General features: G+C 46.7%; 1 protein-coding gene across 2 annotated transcripts in view; it reads left to right on the forward strand.

Annotated features, from left to right (window-relative positions):
* Positions 1-18892, forward strand: part of MAP1B (microtubule associated protein 1B) — a 92060-nt gene that overhangs the window by 54852 nt on the left and 18316 nt on the right. The window contains exons 1-3 of one of the 2 annotated variants that reach the window (XM_079916784.1): positions 11244-11737; positions 14726-14808; positions 17269-17409. In XM_079916784.1, coding sequence (XP_079772910.1) covers positions 17278-17409 — 132 coding nt within the window. In that variant the 5' untranslated portion in view covers positions 11244-11737; positions 14726-14808; positions 17269-17277. Of the gene's footprint in view, positions 1-11243; positions 11738-14725; positions 14809-17268; positions 17410-18892 lie in introns of those variants that run through there. The other variant, XM_079916783.1, reaches the window with a different exon arrangement.

Below are 18892 nucleotides of genomic sequence, written 5' to 3' on the forward strand. Positions count from 1 at the left end.
CCTTGTGATAACGTGAGACCTTGGAAGTCCAACAGTGCCACAATTTGTCTCTGGGACTCTCCTCTGATAACGTGGAAAGAGAAATACAAGCCCCAGGCACCAGCAGCTGGCCGGCTTCCAGAGCCAAAACTGAATTAGAAACTCATTAAATACTTCGAGCCAGTTAGGCTGGCTGGGCCGTGCAGCGGCTGGGAAAGCTGGGAGCGGAGGAGGGGACGGGGCGGGCGTCTCTGGTTGGCAAATGGCAGGCTGCGCGCCGGGCAGGAAACAAGACAAAACAGGGCCGCCTTGCCTGTCACCCAGACGTGTTTGTGAGTGTGCTCGTTTAGCACAGTCACATAATGTATGCTAATTGCTATATTTCCTTTATTTTTTCCACTGGAAACGCTCCGTTGGAAAGCTTTGAAACCAAAGAGGCGGCGCAGAAATGCCCAAATGTAGACGCTACAAAAAAGGGAGGAGGAACAAAGGGAAACGGGGGATGTGGGTTTACAGAATGGCTTAGCATTCTGGCTCTGTGAGCACCTCCCTCTCCCACGCAACCTTATGGAGAATAAGTAAGCAGAAGGGTCTGGTTTCCTAGTCCGAACTTTGTTAGTTGGATTTTTTTAAACAATGGAGTGAACATAGAGGTAGCAAGACGAAACTCCAGAGTAGTTCTCACAGCTTCCAGTAAATGTTAATAAGAAAGCACGGGCTGGTTCTCTCTCTGCGACCCTTCTGGCCAAGCCAGAAATGCAGAACTGAGGAGGGCACGCAACTGAGCCCACTTAAATAATTATCCATTAATAGGAAAGACTCTCTCAGTACCTTGTTTTTAACATGTCAAACCATGTGACTCTAGTGTCCCATCAGATACCCTTGAATGACTGTCATTCTTTAAATCAAGTAAAAACAGACCAACATATTAAAATAATGGTTTTTCTAATGAAGCTTATCAGAGTGCACAGACATTTTATATTGAAAAAAATGGGCTAGGGAAGAGAAAAATATATTTTCTTCATCAGTGACATCAAAATCCCAAGGGTTGTAGTATCGATAAGTGAACGTCTTGTCTTTACCCCAATAACCCTTAATTTTTTTATCATTAAAAAATGTAATTTATTTTTTTAAAGCAGTTTTGGAGACATGAGACATTTAGGAAATTTCATAATGAATTTGATTGGTCTGATAGCAAGACAATGTAGATATTTTCTGGAACAGTATAGAAAACACATCAAAGCATCAGATTATATCCTTTCAGAGTTGTAAGGAAAAAGTGGCATAAATTTAAGCATCTTTTTCAGATGTTTTAAACTTCCTGTAAGGCTTTTTGTCCCAGGATTAAACATTTAGCCACACTGCACAAAAGATACTGGATACATGGTCAAGTGCCTGTGTGGGGAGGCCTCTATTTTATACACAGAAATCCTCTTCTGGCCCGTTTCCCCCCAAGTCCTGGTTGTCTGAGGGCAGATTCCTTTTGTGAAGCCTAAAGTTGTGAGAGAAAGAGCATCCTCTTTGTCTGGGGCTGGTATTCTGGCCCAACTTCAGTTAGGAAGTTGCCTCCAGAACCACATCCAGACCCTGATCCAGAAGCGTTTCTCTGAAAGAGGGAAGACATCCAGCAGGTCCTGGAACCTCTTCATGGAAAAAAGTTAAGGCTTTAAAGGGGGGATGGTATTGGATTTGCCTGGAGGCAGGATGAACAGTGGTCCCTTTTCTTCAGTGTGATTTGCAGAATAACTGTCCGGGCTGCAGTAAAGCCCCTGGTATTTGGTTCTCTGTATAGGAGAACCTCGTACTGAAGATTCCAAAACCCGGATTGGGAAGAGCCAGGAACCTTCTAGTGCACTTGTGCAGCCCCTGGTCGTGACCAGCACACTCCAGGCTCTCACCTGTGCTCCAGCCTCACAAAATCGAGTCAGTGGTACCTGATACAACCTTCGTGTACCCAGCTGACCTTTCTAGCTTCTCCAGTGACAGCCTCTACTCCAAAATAAATGGGCAGGTGTTCAGAGTGTTGTTTTCTGGAGCAGAATTTTATGTTCTTTCTTTCAGTTATACCCCAGGGCTCCAGCAGAGGACGCTCTGGGGAACCTGATTCTGTCTGTTCTCCAGAGCCAGCTTACCTGTCGACATTTTCTACTTGGGACAAAACATACTCTCAACTCACACTCTTTTGTCTGTGAAAGGACAAAGAGTAATGCATTCTAAGAACTTTGCTTAGCATACACGTGGAAAGTGCATATATTCCATGTGTATAAATACATAAAAATTAACCAATAAAGAATAATACAAGAGGGCTTCGCTGGTGGCGCAGTGGTTGAGAGTCCGCGAATAATACAAGATAGGAATGTAGAAAAATGCTAATTTTCTTATGAGAACCTGTTACTTCTCACCGAAATTAAAACCTGGAGATTCTCTTAAAAGCAAGTTTTCCCAAAGTCCCCAATTTACCTACCTTCCTCTTTGAACTTATTCTAAACTGGAATTTCAGTCTTTCTTAAAAGATGATTGAAGAGGGTAGAATTTGCTTGACTGACTATCTGTTAGAATCACTTTGCATCACAGGGTTTGGACTTTTTTTCAGGAGAGCTACCTCTGTTGGTTCAGAGTACACTTAACACTGCCTTGAAAATGTCCCTTAGCCGGATTTGATTGAATCATGTCAAAAACCAATCTCTGCTAAGTAAATATTAATTAATTATATGGCCCTGAATTTAGTCCTTGTTTCCTACATTAAATTTTCCTAAGTCTGCAGATGTAGTCATTCAGCTACAGTCTCCCGCAGAAGGTCAAGTGTGGTTTGGTGACATACAGTGGTACCCCACTGATTGTGACCTTGTGAAGAACTTGTAGACGAATAGAAAATCAAGATGGAATCTTCCTAATGATGCCCTATGTTAATTCTTTAAGGAATCATAAGAGGGTGGCTGAACGACCAGAGGCAAAATTCAGTGCACTGGTGAAAAATATGAACACAAACAACTCCTGACATCCTTCTGCTGCTGCCTGTTAGAACAACACACACAGAGTACAGAGGATAAGATGGGAGCAGCCGGGGGGTGGGGGGGACACTAACCTCTCCTTCACTTGGAATAAGAAAAGGAGGGGACTTCCCTGGTGACGCAGTGGTTAAGACTACACACTCGCAATGCAGGGGGCCTGGGTTTGATCCCTGGTCGGGGAACTAGATCCCACATGCATGCTGCAACTAAGAGTTCACAAGCCACAACTAAGGAGCCCGCCTGCTGCAACTAAGACCCAGTGCAACCAAATAAATAAATATAAAAAAAAAGAATAATAAAAGGAGCAAACTAAGGAGGAAAACATGTGAGCAAAGATGTCAGTCTGCTGGGGCCATTTGTCAGAGCACGGCAAGGGATCGAGATGAGCAGAAATCATGAAAGACTGGCTAGGAGCCATGGGTTTTCTAAAGAAAAGTCCTTTACAAATGGAAAGAGTGCGCTCCGGAATCAATGAGATGTGAGCAGAGCGTCTGAGTCAGAGAAGCTGAGGACCAGGCTGTTAAGTGAAACTTCACATCCTGGGTCAGCAGACAGGGCACATAACTGAGGGCAAAGAACAGGAAAGCAAAGAGGAAACACGGCTCTGCCCCCGGTGTGCTGAGCATCACCCTTCAGCCCTAGGAGAGGGAAGACCCAGGTCCATCAGAATTGGCTGTACTTTTCCGGGCAGCCCAGGCACCAACCCAGGACGGGACAACACAGGCACATGTAAAGGAGAAATATACAGATGCTGGGCGGGGCAGCCATTTCCGCACCCCCCTTTCTGAATGAGGCAGTGTATACATAAACAGAACTAACACAAACAACAAAATGACAGCTCCCTTGGGTTGGGCTAAGGCTTTATGCCAGGTACTTTAAGAGATATGACCAGGTTTACTCATAGCAGCTGGAACACAAGACTGTGTATCCACCTTCTCATTACTTACTACAGATGGTGGCAGTGGAGGCATCACTTCAGCTAAGGCCAGATCTCAGGTCCCTTGAGCCTCATACTTCCAGGTCAGGATCTTGACCTCAAGAAGTCCCTTCCTGGCAGATCACCAAGCTATTTGCTGTGCCCCAGCCCGACGCTACTACTGCGGGTTGCATTGCCCCCTCGGGACGTTACCAGGAAAAATTCAACTCCTGCTGTTTCTCCCTGGTGTATGGCTAAGAGCTACCAGGGGATTAGTAATTATTAGTTAGTACGTGTGATATATGTTATGTCAGCTATTTTTTTCTTTTTCTGTTTCCTTTTCAATAGCCAATACCAAAAGGACTGATTTAATTTTTGTTTTTAAGGCAGCTGGCTTTGAGGTTGAATCGTGTGATGATTTGGTTCTGAACAGTAACAGATGAGGGTGAAAGGTCAACCATTTCCCTGGATTTGATCAATGGCAGAAGTTTGATGGCAAATTAAACGCCAGATAAAACTGTCAGATGATTCTGAGAATCGATACTGACTGGGGAAAGTCGTTTGAGCCTTTAATGATCACACTGGCTCCCAAGGGAAATAATTCTAGAGTCTGTTCAGACCTTAGGGTAGTAATGCGTGAAATCAATGTGAGGATGATTTAAAATAAGATCACTTATTATGCTGTTATTGAGCAGTAGCACATTCAGCATCTACACTGTCTAGTTTCTCAAAGAAGGGACCACAGAACCAGAATTGAGACTGCAGAAATGCAGAGTCCCAGGCCCCACCCAAGCCTCCTGAATCAGACTGCCTGAGGGTGGGCCATGCAAGTCTGCATTTTATTAAGTCTCTCAGGTGACTGCGGGGAATATTACACCCTGAGAACTGCCAACCTAGAGTCTTTTCCCTCCACCAGGCAGATGTCTCCCAGACAAAAACTAAAGCCATGCCCCCGGGCTAAGCATAGTATCACGGCAGTGGATATGTAGGTCAAAGTGCGTATGCTTTGGGTTGAATTTGTAAAGCAGGTATCAGTTATTACTGGATGATTTAATGTATTTGCAATATTCTGCCTCGACTCTCCTCTGTGTGGAGGCGGTTTGAGTTTGCAAATCAGGACAGCACTGCAGTTATAGGTCACGTCAGGGGCTGGGGCTGAAGGTGAGCAGAGAAGTCGGTGGCACCATCACTTCTCTCGAGTTTTTCTCCATCACCTTCACCAGCTCTTTCCGCTTTTGCCCACCCTTTAAATAGTGGCATTCCCCAACACTGTTCTCAGCAAAAGGCTCTTTCTCCAAGAGCATCACTTAAAATATGCTGATGCCTCCCTGATCTGTGCTTATGGCCCAACCTATGGCCTCAGCATCAGATCCACGTTTCTGCCTGCCTATTGGACAGAGCCACCTGGCTCTCCCATGGGAGAGACCTCAAATTCAGCGTGCCCCAAATCGAACTCACTGTCTTCTGTCTTCCCTCCTCCCGTTTAAAATGACTTTTGTGGCTAAGAGCCTGGGCTCTGGACACTAACCACCCAGGTTTCCATCCTTCATTAATATTCCCTTGGGCTATTGCTTAACTACCCTGTGCCTCATTTTTATCATCTGTAAAATGGGATTAATGACTTCCTCATAGGGTTAATGTGCAGATTAAATGCGATAACCGCGCATAAATAACTTAGGTCAGTGCCTGACCTGGGGCAGGTTTCAGTATATCTTAGCCATTTTTATTATTCATTCCTTTATCAAATATTGATTGAGCTCTCTGCTGTGTGTCAGACACTACTTCTGACTTACGTTTCCCAAATTAGACACTTTCAAAATTCCAAGTCTCCCCGTGAAACTCTCTTCCCTTCAGGGTAGGTATAGCATCCCATTCGTGCTTTAATCTCAATGCTAGTTTATGAAGGTAGCACTAATTTGCCCAAATTAAACTTTAGAAAGGTGTGTTCTCTAAGTAATTCACATTGTCTTAATAAACAGGGGATATAACATCTCTTACAAAGGCAAGGAAAGACCAGTAGGATTGAAAAACATTCTCCGAAACCTACTCTGATCTCAAGAAAGTGAGGTCTAATTGTTGAACCATAGGAAAGTGTCATTTTTGAGTTAAAAAGTAGCTAATATTGGCAATCTTATGGTTTAACCTCATAATTGGTAGGGTACCTGGAACATGGCAGGTATCCCTCAATACAAAAAGAATTTCCAAACCTGGGTCCCCAATTCTGGGAGTATTCTATAATATACTAAGAGAAATGTATCTCAGATAAACCTTATTTTTAAAAAATAAGGTTTCAGACCTTGTAGACTCCTAAAACAATCTGAGAAGCATTGGGAGGCAGTGACAAGAATGGGGATCAGGATTCAGACGGGCTAGATTTAAAACCTAGTTCAACAGCTTATTTTATCCCTGTGTTGCTGGATAAGACGGCTAACTCTTATTAGACAACCTGCTTCATCAGCTTCAATTTCGCCATCCGTAAAAAAGGAATCATAACAGTTGAACTTTGTGATGCTCTGAGATAACATGCAAAGTAGAAAAGATTTTATAAGCCACCAAGTGCATAACAATGAAAGGTAGTGTTAGTATTTTAGCACCTACCCCCAGACAGAACTGTCTACAGTATGCATAGGAATTGCCTTTGGCAGCTGTACAAATACAACAGTCACCTATCATGGGCCTCTGTGCCTCTGAGGCTCGGCTTTCTCTCCTGTAGAGGGAGAAGAGTGGGATGCAATGTCGCCAGGGCTCCTTCAGGTCCCCCCATTCTATGGGATGAGGAAATTCTAGTTTCTTCTTCCACAGGGCTGGCAAGTCCTTCTCAAGGCTCATGGGTAGGAGGTTCTCTCCTTGGCCTGCTCGACTCCATGCATCTCAGAGGCAGAAGGGACTCCTGTCTTATGCCTGAGGAGCATATGCGTATTTTTCTTTGTCTGCAGCAGGTTTTGCTGAGAACAGGGCACTCAAACCTCCCACCTCGCTGTAGCCCAGGGGACCGGGTTCATAGACTTGGAACACCTTCATCAAGGTTTAAATGGGTGAGCACAGAGGAAGGCGCTTTGCAAATGGTAAAGTGCTAGATAGATGTTGATCTCCGGAGTTGGCGGCCCTGACAGGTTAATACATCGCCCTTCACTTTTTTTTTTTTTTAAATCTGTAGCATCTGTACATTTTGAAGAAACAACCTTCAGGTTATCTTATCACCCTCAGCTGGTGCCAACGTTGGGTGCTACTGTTTCCCCGTAGATGCTCTCCAGGGAGCCAGACTTTCATCAACACCGTCTCTGAGATTCATTTCTACTTCTTTCAGCCAGAGCATAAAATAGGGGGAAAGAAAAAGGAAACAAACAGCTTTCTTCCACTCTCTTCCACTTCTAACCCTTGATAGCCTGGATTCTCATCCCTCTGCCTTCAGACCCTTAGAAAAGGGAGTGGGGAAAGGGAAGAAGTTTACCTAGGAGAGCAGGATTGGGTAGGAGAAAACCCCGAAGAGAGGATTTAGAAAAACGGTGCACTGTGAGAACCCTGCAAAAGGAATAGACCTTTTGTCCCTGGCATCCCATTTCCTCACGAGCTGTGCTCCTAGTGTGAGCAGCTGGAACAGGATGGGAAGGAAATGCAAAAGGAGGCTCCGCCCGCCCCCAGGAACAAGGGTGCCTGCACCTTTGTGCGGTGAACGTGCTTGGGACGAGGGAGCCTCGGAAGCCTGGGTAATTTGGGTTGTTTGCTTATCTGGGCATCTAAAGGTCAGGGAAACATAAAGCAGAAGATGGCAGAGAACCCAAGAGAATGATGGGGTGGAAGGACCAGCAGGTACATGAAAAACCAAACCAAACCAAATGACAATAAAAAAGAAAGATAGTTCGGTCCAGAAAATGTAAAGAAAAATAGGTATTAGACTCAAATTCCATTATAACTAAATTCTCTGTAATGCAAAAGATATCTGTAAGTTTTTGAAAAAAAAAACCTCCCAAGCAATGATCAACTTATTTAAATTTAAAAAATTATTTGTGAGGGGCTTCCCTGGTGGCGCAGTGGTTGAGAGTCCGCCTGCTGATGTAGGGGACACGGGTTCGTGCCCCGGTCCAGGAAGATACCACATGCCGCGGAGCGGCTGGGCCCGTGAGCCATGGCCGCTGAGCCTGCGGCCTCTCCTGTGCTTCGCAATGGGAGAGGCCGCAACGGTGAGAGGCCCGCGTACCGTAAAAAAAAAAAAAAAAAAAAAAAAATTATTTGTGAAGTCTCCTGAACTTGTTTATAATGGAATTTGAGTTCTTATTCTCTTAAAAAAAACAAACACTGAAAATTTGGGGAGTGACATGACACTCAGGAACATACATCGGTGTTGAAACAAATGCAGAAACAGAAAAAATGTATTTCCAGTAGAAAAGAAACACCATTTCCAGGAATTTCAGGGGTAAGGTGGGAGAGAACTGGGCTCCGATTGTGCAGCAGAAACAAAGAGGGAATTGGCCTCGGGGTGTGTGGGAGGCCAGTGTGCCCGCTGGAAGGGTGAGTGAGTGAGTGGGCAGGCATTGGCTGACCAGTGGCTGACCCAGGCTGCGTGTTTACTGCTTACAAAGGAGAATCTTGGCATCACAACTTGAAAACCTTTATTTTGGACGAGGTGGATCAGGAAAAGAGGGAGAAAAGGATAGCGTCACAGCCTTGGCCACGAGTGGCTGCATGGCGTGTGACATGGGCCCTAGTCCTGCTCTCCTGTAGTGTCTGTGAGGCCTTGGGCAAATCATTAGACCTCAGATATTTGGTCCATGAAGAGGGGAAAAGAATATTTGCTCCCACCACTTCACAGGAATGTTATGAGGATTAAACAGGGCACCACTACCCACAGGACAAAGTGCTTTGGAAACTCTGAAGCCGTCTACAGGCAGAAGGGTTTACTGCTGTGTTCTTGTGATGGGCTCTCTGGCAAAGAGTTGGATGCTCTTACTTCCACTCATTTGCCTCCTATTTTAGGTGTTTTTTTTTTTTTTTTTTTGCAGTATGCGGGCCTCTCACTGTTGTGGCCTCTTCCATTGCGGAGCACAGGCTCCGGACGCCGCAGGCTCAGCGGCCATGGCTCACGGGCCCAGCCGCTCCGCGGCATGTGGGATCTTTTCGGACCGGGGCACGAACCCATGTCCCCTGCATTGGCAGGCGGACTCTCAACCACTGCACCACCAGGGAAGCCCCTTTATGTGTTTTTTGATCCAGGTGGGATAGCGGGAAGCACACAGAAGGTGCTCCCACACCTGTGTGACCTGAAAACCAGCTCGCAGGGTTGGGTCATGCTTCTGCTGTCTTTCCCCCCTTGTTCCCCCTTGCCTCTGGGACACCCTGCCTGGAAAGGGTCCTCTTCCCAGCCCCAGGCTGCAAGCTGCAAGAACAGACAGATGAGAAAGATAAGGAGTTGATTTTGATGTGTGAGAGCCCCTGGGGAATCAAACTCCCTCCAGCATTAGGAGTTTTACTGCCCTGGGGAGGGGATCTGTGTCGTCTCCCTGACAGCTGGTGTCCTGTGGTCTGCACTGACACGTTGGAGGTGAGAGGTTTCCTCTTTGAGAATACACTTTGGTGAAGAGGTAGAGTTGGAGAGCTCTCATTGCTGTCATTTTCTCTTTCTTTCCTCCCTCCCTCCCTTCCCTCTGAGGAAAACAGACTTTAACCTCAAGCCCTTCTGTGCTTGTGGGCTTTTCTTGATCTACCAAACCTTACCTTTAGTTAAATAATCACAGCCCTTCTCTACCCCACGCATTTCCCTTTCTAACTCTAGAATCTTCTTTAACCCTCTCTAAGATTTCTGCTTCTGCACATTGGACCTTTTGGTAGTGCTAAATCATTATATCAAATTCCTTTTCCAAAAAGAGTCCACTCTGATTTTCACCAGGGCCAGGGGCTGGAGGACTTGTGGGTGAAGACAGGGCAGCGGCGGGAGCTGGCGGAGGAAAGGGCAGGGCTGGCGGGCAGAGGGCTCTTCTTCTCCCGTCCCAGTTACCGGTCCGTCCCTATCAGTGGTTCAGGACCCTTCTCCTCACTGCCCCCCGATACTGAATGGATACAGAAGCTATCTTTATTCTTCATATCCGTTTCTTCATTATGCTCGCAAGAGTTCATTTTTTAGGAAAAGCAAGTTGTAGGGATAAGGTTCTGGATTGCGATCATTAATGGAAATGGAAATTACATAGTCATCCCCAAGATATGCAGCTATCATTCCTCTTAAAGACAATCTGAAAGGTTTTAGCGTTACTGGTTATTATTGTCATCAAGGATTTTCTCCCATCTCTTAGCGCCCCTGCAGCTTGGGTCCAGCACTCTCTCCTTTGCGCTCAGCTCTTTCATTAAGCGGCTGCCTGCCTGGGCGGAGACCGTGGCTGGTGTTGGCCTGGCAGCAGAGACGCCACAGCCTCCTAGGCCACTGTGTTCTGGGGCCGACGTGTGAGATGTGTGTGGGAGACAAGGGGAGCTGTGTGCCGGCGAGAAGGCTCTGAGTTTTATGGGGCTTGGTTACGGCTGTTCCTCAACAGTGCGTGTCTTTTAATTTAGCCACGGTCGGACCCTTCTGAAACCAGGAGAGAGCCTGTGTCTGTGCGTGTCTGTGTGTCTTTAGATGAATATTAACTCTGTGGAGATAAGACCCTATAAGCGTCCTAAAAATCAAATACCTAGAAAATGACGTTTTGCTTTCAGAGATTTCAAAGTCACCTGGATACAGTAAAACGTAAACCACTAAAACAGCCCAACCTTACAAGACACATAGATTGAGTTAATCTGTCAGAATTTCAGTAATTAAAAAAGGATCCAACAATAGCTGAAAAATACAGGCTTATTTGAGTTTTAAGCATAGCCTTTGGGAGCCCACAGACAAAAGTCTCATTGTGTGTGAGGCCCTGCTGCTTCAGGGGGTCCCCAGGCCTTCCTCTTTTGATTCCGAGGTGCAGCACACCCCTTTTTGTCACATAACAGTCCCCCCCGCCCTCCCTGCCGCCCAGGATTGAGCCTTCACAGTGACCCTGAGTTTTGTGGGGAAGCCCTCAAGGACCTTTTTTTCTTATCACGGCAGTAAGTGACACAGTCAGTCCATCTCAAGCCCCCGCTTCTGGTGCCCCCAGACCAGTGCTGAGGAGACCTGACTATTCATCCGGGCTGCCTAATGGTTTCCCTGTGAGCTGTTTCTGGAGAATGCAGGCGATAATGGCAAAGAGAGAGGCTGCAACCGCGTTGTCTTTCTCTTCTGGGAACTTCTTTTCTGAAGCAACTGAATGAGACCTCTGCAGGCGAGGGTGGTGGCCTCTCCTTCAGAATGCCTGGCCTGTTTCCCAGTGTGAAACATTCCCCAAATATGCAACTTCGTGAGCGTCGCAGCAGCCCGAGCCCAGAGCCGCCTGCGGCCAGGAGAGCTGGCACCCCACTGGGATGTGGGAGTGCGGGCATGGCTTGCCCGGGCCCCTCGTGCAGGCCCTGGGTCTGCCAGATGCCAGGAAGGCCCGGCCCCTGCTTACGTTGTCGGTCGTCTGGGGCGAGAATCTGGCCAACAGTCGGCTGTGATGAGAGCTTGAAGCTTCTCTCTCTCTCTCTTTAAATCCCCTTCTTCATTCAAATCCCATCCTGTAAAAAGGCTTTTGTTGAAGGAGCAGCCATGGCATCTTGGTGCATGTCTGTGTCACTGCTGTCCGTATTTCCAAAGATGGGCAGAGAAAACGTCCTTGGTTGAATTCCTGAGCCAACAGGTCCAAAAACTGACTTGGAAGGAGTAGAGGTAAACGGCAGCTGTCACGTGGCGTTTGTGTTGTTTGCAAGTGATGAAGCCAAAGAGGAAAGGAACTTCTTGAGGATGGTAAGAACCCCCTTCCAGGGGGCTTGGCAGGAGGGTCCTCACTGCGTGTCTCGGGGAGGGGGTGCTGGGCTTTTGTGCTTGGACTTGCATTTGGGAGGGTGCAGCTAGCAGGGTCTGGGCACTGTGTAGATCACTTAGGAAAGAGGAGCTCTGGGGAAGGAGCTGCTTCCATGTACCTCGCTGGATCTACTTTTGTGGGTTCTTACAGAGCATAGCCATGACCACAGCCCCACCTTGGCATTATGCTGCCTGAGGCTTTGGGTGCCAGAAGGAGGCACATCCAAAGTACGATCGAGGAAACGAACACTCACTTTTCCTTAGTCTTAAGCTTTCGCGTAATTTCACCTCAACTTAAGCACCTCTGAAGCTCCTGAAGTCTTTGTTTCGAGGAGGCCACTGATGGAAGGACCTAGAAAAGGGACGGTTTTCTTGTTTTGCTGATTGTCGTTTTATCGTTTGCTTAATTCAGTTTGATGTTCTTTCGCTTTAGCTTGAAATGCACATGCTCGTCAAAAGCAAAAACAACTAAGCCAAAAAGCCGTGTCTAATAAGTTACAGGCTTGAGCGTCCACAGTAAACAAATGTTCTTTCCCATGGCTTAGTTGGATTATTTTTCCTGAGGCTTTAGTCCTTCACCTGCTCAAACTGTGTGACACTGTTCTGTTTTGGAGTTTCTTCACTTCCAGGCATTTGTAGTAAAACGTCATGTCCCTTCCCTTAACTTTACCCTCTTTTATGTGGGTGTTCTGTCACCTTCGCTTTTTTTTTTCTTCTTTTTGCCAGTATTCTTCTCCTCATGCTTTCTGAGTTCTTGCTTCTTTAAGCACATCTCTGATTTTATTCCTTTGGATTTTTCCCAAGCTCTCCCTTTGGCATTCGATGTCTGCACCATGTCTGTTTTTCCAAACCCTCATCCACAGAGCAGTGAGGCGGAGGGCTCAGGAGCCTGGGTGCAGGTCCCAGCGTGACCACTTCTTAGTTCTGTGACTTGGGGCTCGTTAGTTCTCCTCTATAGGCTTCACTGTCCTCAGCAGTAAAAGGGGATAATCATGGTACCTCTGTCACAGAGCTCTTCTGCGGACTAAATGAGTTCGTACTTTGAGGTGCTTGGAACAGTGCCTGAAACGATTATTTACTTTGGGCTTTTTCCATTTCTAATGTGGGGGTTTACTGGTAAATATTAGCTGTTAGCAAAGATAAGACAATGGAGGAGAATGGGCTTGTCAATGTGGTGGTGGTAAGTATTTCAAAATATTCTGTTTCTGTAGTACTTCTGCTCCTTGATGATATAAAGGAAAAAAGCCCTAGCTAAAGCCACCTTCTTTTTTTTTAACCTCTTTATTGAGATTCAATTCACACACCATACAATTCGCCCCTTTAACATGCGCTTTTCAACGGTTTTGATACACTGCATTAATAATTTTTTTTCATTTCTGGTAAAATATATATAAAAAACGAAATTTGCCATTTTAACCATTACTAGATGTACAATTCAGTGGCATTAATTACATTGACAGTGTTAGGCAACATCACTGCTATTCCCAAAACTTTTTCATCACTCCAAAGAGAAACTCGTACCCATTTAGCAGTAACTTCCCCAATCCCTCCCCCTGCAGCCTCTGGTAAATCTCATCTGCTCTCTGACTCTGTGAATTAGCCTACTCTAGATAGTTCATGTAAATGGAATCATACAATTATTTGTCCTTTAGTGTCTGGCCTATTTCACTTGGCATCTTTTCAAGGTCCGTATTGATGCATGTATCAGAACTTCATTCCTTCTTATGGCTGAATTATGTTCCACTGCACGGATAGACCATAATTTGTTTTCCAGTCATCCATCGGTGGACACTCGGGTTGGCTCCACCTTTTGGCTATTGTGAAAAGTGCTGCAGTGAACATGGACCTACAAGTCTCTTTTCAAGTTCCTACTTTCAGTTCACCTAAAGTGGAATTGCTAGGCCATAGAGAAATTCTGTTTTAGCTTTTTGAAGAACTGTTTGCCTGGAAAGCAGTTGCTTTCTGGCCATCCTCTCTTGTATATTCTCCGTTGGTGTCTGTCTCCCTCAGATTCTATTCCATTTCCTCCTGTCACCAGTGCTTCATTGTCCTTCCTTTTCTACCGTCCCAAGCACATGTCTCCCAGCCGTGTGTCTGAGGGACACCCCTCTGCAGCTCTGTCCGTCACCCACAGCCGGAGCATGTATCACCCACTCTGGCCATACATCCGCTTGATCACTTTCATCTCATTGTCTGAGGAGGGAGACGCTTGTAGAAGGTCATCCGTAGACCGTGCTGGCCACATGAAGTTCCTAAATCCTTTCGGGTGCGGGGAGCCAAAAGCCCCGAAGAATTTCAGCCCTCCTCAGACAGGCTCCTTCATCCTCACGTCCCCTTGCTTTCATGGTCTCCATCCACTTTGCTTGTCTTTTTTTTTTTGGCCACCCTCTCCAGAGGGAGAGTTGTTCTCCCATCTTTATTTGCTCACAGTTTCTGCACTTTTCTATGAGCAAGTGAATTAATGAATGAATCCCCCAACAGACTGTAAGCCTGCCTCAGACAGACATTCTGGTTGTTGGGCTAATTGTTAGCTGGGGTTTCTGGTATGTCATTCATAGTAAGGCTCCTAGTTAATCTCAGCGCCGTTCTCACCAGAAGAAAGGCTGATACGGAGAAACATCCTCAATTACCATGAGAAAGGAAATGTCAAGAGCCCCGTTGAGTTTTACTGGCATCCACCCCTTGTCTCAGATGAAAACCGCCCTTAACGCGCAGAGGCAGCCTGGCGATCAACCCTGACAACTAGAGGGTTGTGAGAGCCCGTGGAGCCCCGGACCATCTTGTTTGGTGACACCAATTGTGTTTCCCAGGACAGTGGGGAATCCTGGAGCCCTGGGCGGCAGCGCCTCTGCTGTCCCAGAAGCAGGCGGGGCGGTTTTAATTCGGAAAAGCTATAGGTCTCCTCTTTTGTCTGTGTTTTTGTGCCTGCAGGACAAAAGATCCTTCATCACAGAAGTGACGTTTTAGAAACAGTGGTCCTGATCAACCCCTCAGATGAAGCAGTCAGCACTGAGGTAAGTATCTGGCTCTGCAGGGCCTCACACAGTGGACGGAGACCCAGCTGATGAGAGGGGCTGGGCAGGTGGCCAGAGAGGGACAAGGGAGAGACAGGTTCTGGGTCCAGGGATGCTTCCATACCCCTAGTCAGTGGCTGGTTCTCTGCATCAGTACCACCCGAGACTGCCCCTTTCAGTAAGGACGGAGTGGAAGATGCTGGCCAGAACTGGAGTATTTTGTAGAGGTGAAGCGGGTGTGGAATGTGGGGGTATACCTGGAGGGTGTGCTGCTGGGATGGAGTCTGGCTGGGAGATAGCAGGGGAAGTAGACTGCAAGCCTTCGGGCTGAGACCTTCATGACCCAAATTTGGAGAATAATGGCTTCTCAGATGCAAGCCTCCTTCAGAGCATCCTGCCCACCCCCTTAGCACTGTTGAAAGGCAGGGCAGCACAGCTGCCAGGGGCACGGCCTCTGCTGCTGGACTGCCTGGGTTCTGCCACTTATTAGCTGGCGGCCTTGGGCAAGTCATTGACCATCTCTTGTCTCATTCCACCTCTATAAAATGGAGATCATAATAGCACAGACATTTAGTTTTGTGTCCAGAAGTGTCAAGTGCTTAGAACAGAGCATGGCATATGACAACCGAAACATATATGTTGGCTTTTCTCAGTAGTAATATTTTTATTACTACCATATGAAATTGTTGCCAGAGAGAGTGGGTATTTCAGAGCCTACTGTAAGGTAGGAACTAGGCTGACGCCAAGAATCCCTGCTCACCCAGGGTAGAAGAATTGTTTCACCTCCGTTTCCCACTGTCTTTACTGCAGTTTGGTACCTTTGAGATTGAGTTGCTTCTTGGATGTTAGTTAGAATAGCCACAGGCCCAGGGGCCTGCACCATCCACAGCATCTCTTCTCCCACGCTGAGCATCTCTGTGACTGTAGCTTGTTTTTCAAAATTGAGATATAATTCACACGCCATAAAATCCATCCTTTTAAAGTATGTAGTTCATTGGGGTTTAGTCTATTCACAGTATGGTGCAACTATCATCAGTATCTAATTCCTGAATGTGTCCATCAGCCCCCTAAACCCCAAGCCCATTAGCAGTCACCCCCATTCCCCCAACCACCGGCAACCACTAATCTGCTTTTTGCCTCTGTGGATTTTCCTGTTCTGAGCACGTTATTTCAGACAGTGGAATCATATGATATGCGGCCTTTTGTGTCTGGCTTATTTCACTTTACGTAGTGTTTTCCAGAGGCATCTACATCGTAGCCCATATCAGTACCTCATTCGTTTTTATGACAGAATAGTATTCCAATGTATGGGTATACCACTTTTATTTATTCATTCATCAGTTGATGGACATTTGGTTTGCTTCCACTTTGTGGCTCTCATTATATAGCCTGTTTTGATCCCATTTCATCTGCTCCAGATGAGCAGGACCTCTCTGACAATCCCTGAAGGTACAAGGTGAGGCAAGTGATGGGCTAGCAATCTGTCTTTGGCCATCAGGATCAGGAAGTAGATACAACTTGAAAAAAGCTGGAGGTTGAATATATGTGCAGGCAGATTGCCTGGAACAGCTGTGAGAAATGAAGAAGGAAAAAATGAGGAATTTCTTTAAGGAACCCAGGCTTGCCTGTGGAGCAGATGGGGCTGGAACAATTACTTCGGTACATGTGCATTTCCCTGGATCCTGGGGTTCGTGGGGACCGTGGGTCACGTCCTGTTTACTTTGCATCCCTCCCTTAGTGCCTAGCATGATGCCTGGCAGTCACTTTGTGCTGAACTGAGTTGGGCTCAGAATGAATAACCTTGGTGCTTGGAGTGGTATTTCTGCTGAAGGACAGGCTGGCTCCCTGCCACTTAAAGAACAGAGAGTTCTTTCGTGCAAACCGTTTACAATTCTATTTAAAAGATTCCCAATCAGGGCAGCCTTTTGTTTATGTTCAAGTTCAACGTTAGGCACCTTGCTGATCCCATTGGAGACTGCTTTGGGAGCTGTGTGTTCGGTGTATGGCTTGGCAGGAAAGGGGTCCTGGGTGGGAGGGGCTGACTTGGGACCCTAGCTGGAAACCTATGTTTCCTGAGGCAGCAGTTGGGAGACCTGGACTGTACTTGGTGAGTCAGCCTGTGAGATACTCATGTCTCACGGACTGCACGCTGCTAGTAGGCACAGCTGTGCAACAAATGATTGCCAGCTGTGGAGACTGCTTTGAAAAAGACAAGGAAACTGAGGGGAGAAAGTTAACTCCTACTACTGTCTTGGTGGTGGCCAGATTTGGAAAATGGCATTCATGGGCAGCTGGTGACCACAGTCATTGGCTCTGTCCAGCACCCCAGGGGCAGAGTGAATACCGGGGAACGCGTAATTCTTGTTGGTAAGAAACTTCAAGAGCTCCAAGGGCCAGCCTGATCCTGAAGGTGGGATTCCAGCGCCCCCCATGGCTCATGCTCCCCGTGCTTTGTTTCAGGTGCGCTTAATGATCACGGACGCCGCCCGACACAAGCTGCTCGTGTTGACGGGGCAGTGCTTTGAAAATACCGGAGAGCTCATTCTCCAGTCCGGCTCTTTCTCCTTCCAGAACTTCATAGAGATTTTCACCGATCAAGAGGTAGGCTCCTGTCTGGGAGTATCCAAGCTTTACAGTTGCTCGGTTATTGTTGTAGCCTTAGGCTGATCTTTGAAAGGGTGGTGGGAGATAGGAGGCTGTGGGGAGGGGGTGTTGCACGCCTTTGAAATAAGCAAAACCGCGTGGTGCAGTGCCCTGCAGTCCTGTGGCTCATCTCCCGAGGAATTTAGAGCACTCATCTATAATTAATTGGAACCATTCTGAATGTGCCCGAGATACAGATGGAGGGGGGTTGGTACAGTCAGCATTTTACAGATGGCAGAGGTGATGGAGAAACTTGGAATGACAGAGTCCAAAAGAAAACCCAGGTTTCCTGTTTTCTGAAAGAATACTCCAAAGATCTCTTGGATTTTGGGTAGGATTTAACTGCCCTGATCTCTTTCAGTGGTCAAATAATTATCCTGGTCAAATATCCTGACTTATCCTGGTCAAATAATTTCTGATTTCTCTTACTTTTAATGCCTGGCCCCAGTGTTTGAACTTGGGCTGCTTGAATAGCCCAAGAAAGGGAGGCATGTAGGAAAACGGGGTGTGTCTATGGGACATGTCCATGCCCCAGGAGAAGGATGGTTAAAATAGCTGGACTGAAGTGTGATCATTAATATTGCTAACGAATATATCTTATTCAAGGATGATACATGTGAAGTTTTGAAAATTATAGGATACTAGTGGTATTTGGTAAAATCAGATCAAACATTTGAATTTGGTTATTTCTGCTTGCGAATTTATCTGGTTGGGAAACTTCTCTTTGCAAAATAATGCGCCTCTGGTCTCCTAGTTAGAGCGACAATTCAGGGCTGTCACCATAGCAGCTTGGGGCTGCCCGTAGCTGATAGCAGGTTTCTACATGGAGAGGTTGAGGGACGTGCTGACAGGAGGAGTTGCCACATCTATTTAAAACCATCTTCCTGAGAACTTCCTGAGATGGCGGCGTCTTAGTCCCGTGGATGTTGGGAAGGGCCATCTGTCTTTCTGCATTTAATCTTCCTTGGCCCCGAGAGTCACTGAGAGGCCTCTGTGTACTTTCCATCATTGGCAAGAGCTGTAAATAAACTGCCCAGCTTCATTAGGTTCACCTGGAGGCTTTGTGTAGAAAGACTGGTCGGATGACATCACTGTTTCTCCACTCACTGGGGAGGAATAAAAAGGAACATTTTTCTCCAGCTTTCAGAAGTTATGATGTCATCTGGGTCCCGAGGCAGATAGCCCAGGCTCCCCGCCATGGTGAGAAAGGGCCCAGGGCTCCCTCACAACCTTGTTTGATTGCATTGAGATTCCCAAGCCAGAGCTCTAATTCTCACTCTCCCTGCTGCCCTGAGATGGGTGTGTGATCACTGTATTGTCAGAATCTTACACAAGATTGTGTCCCCAGGTTCGTGTTCTGCCCAGGGCCAGCTGGGCATCTGTCTGGTAGCTCAGAGAGTCACACCCACTATCAGCACCTTGGCCTGGGCAAGGGAGAGGG

Source organism: Stenella coeruleoalba (assembly GCF_951394435.1).
Source record: "Stenella coeruleoalba genome assembly, chromosome: 3".
In the NCBI taxonomy this organism is placed as follows: domain Eukaryota; kingdom Metazoa; phylum Chordata; class Mammalia; order Artiodactyla; family Delphinidae; genus Stenella; species Stenella coeruleoalba.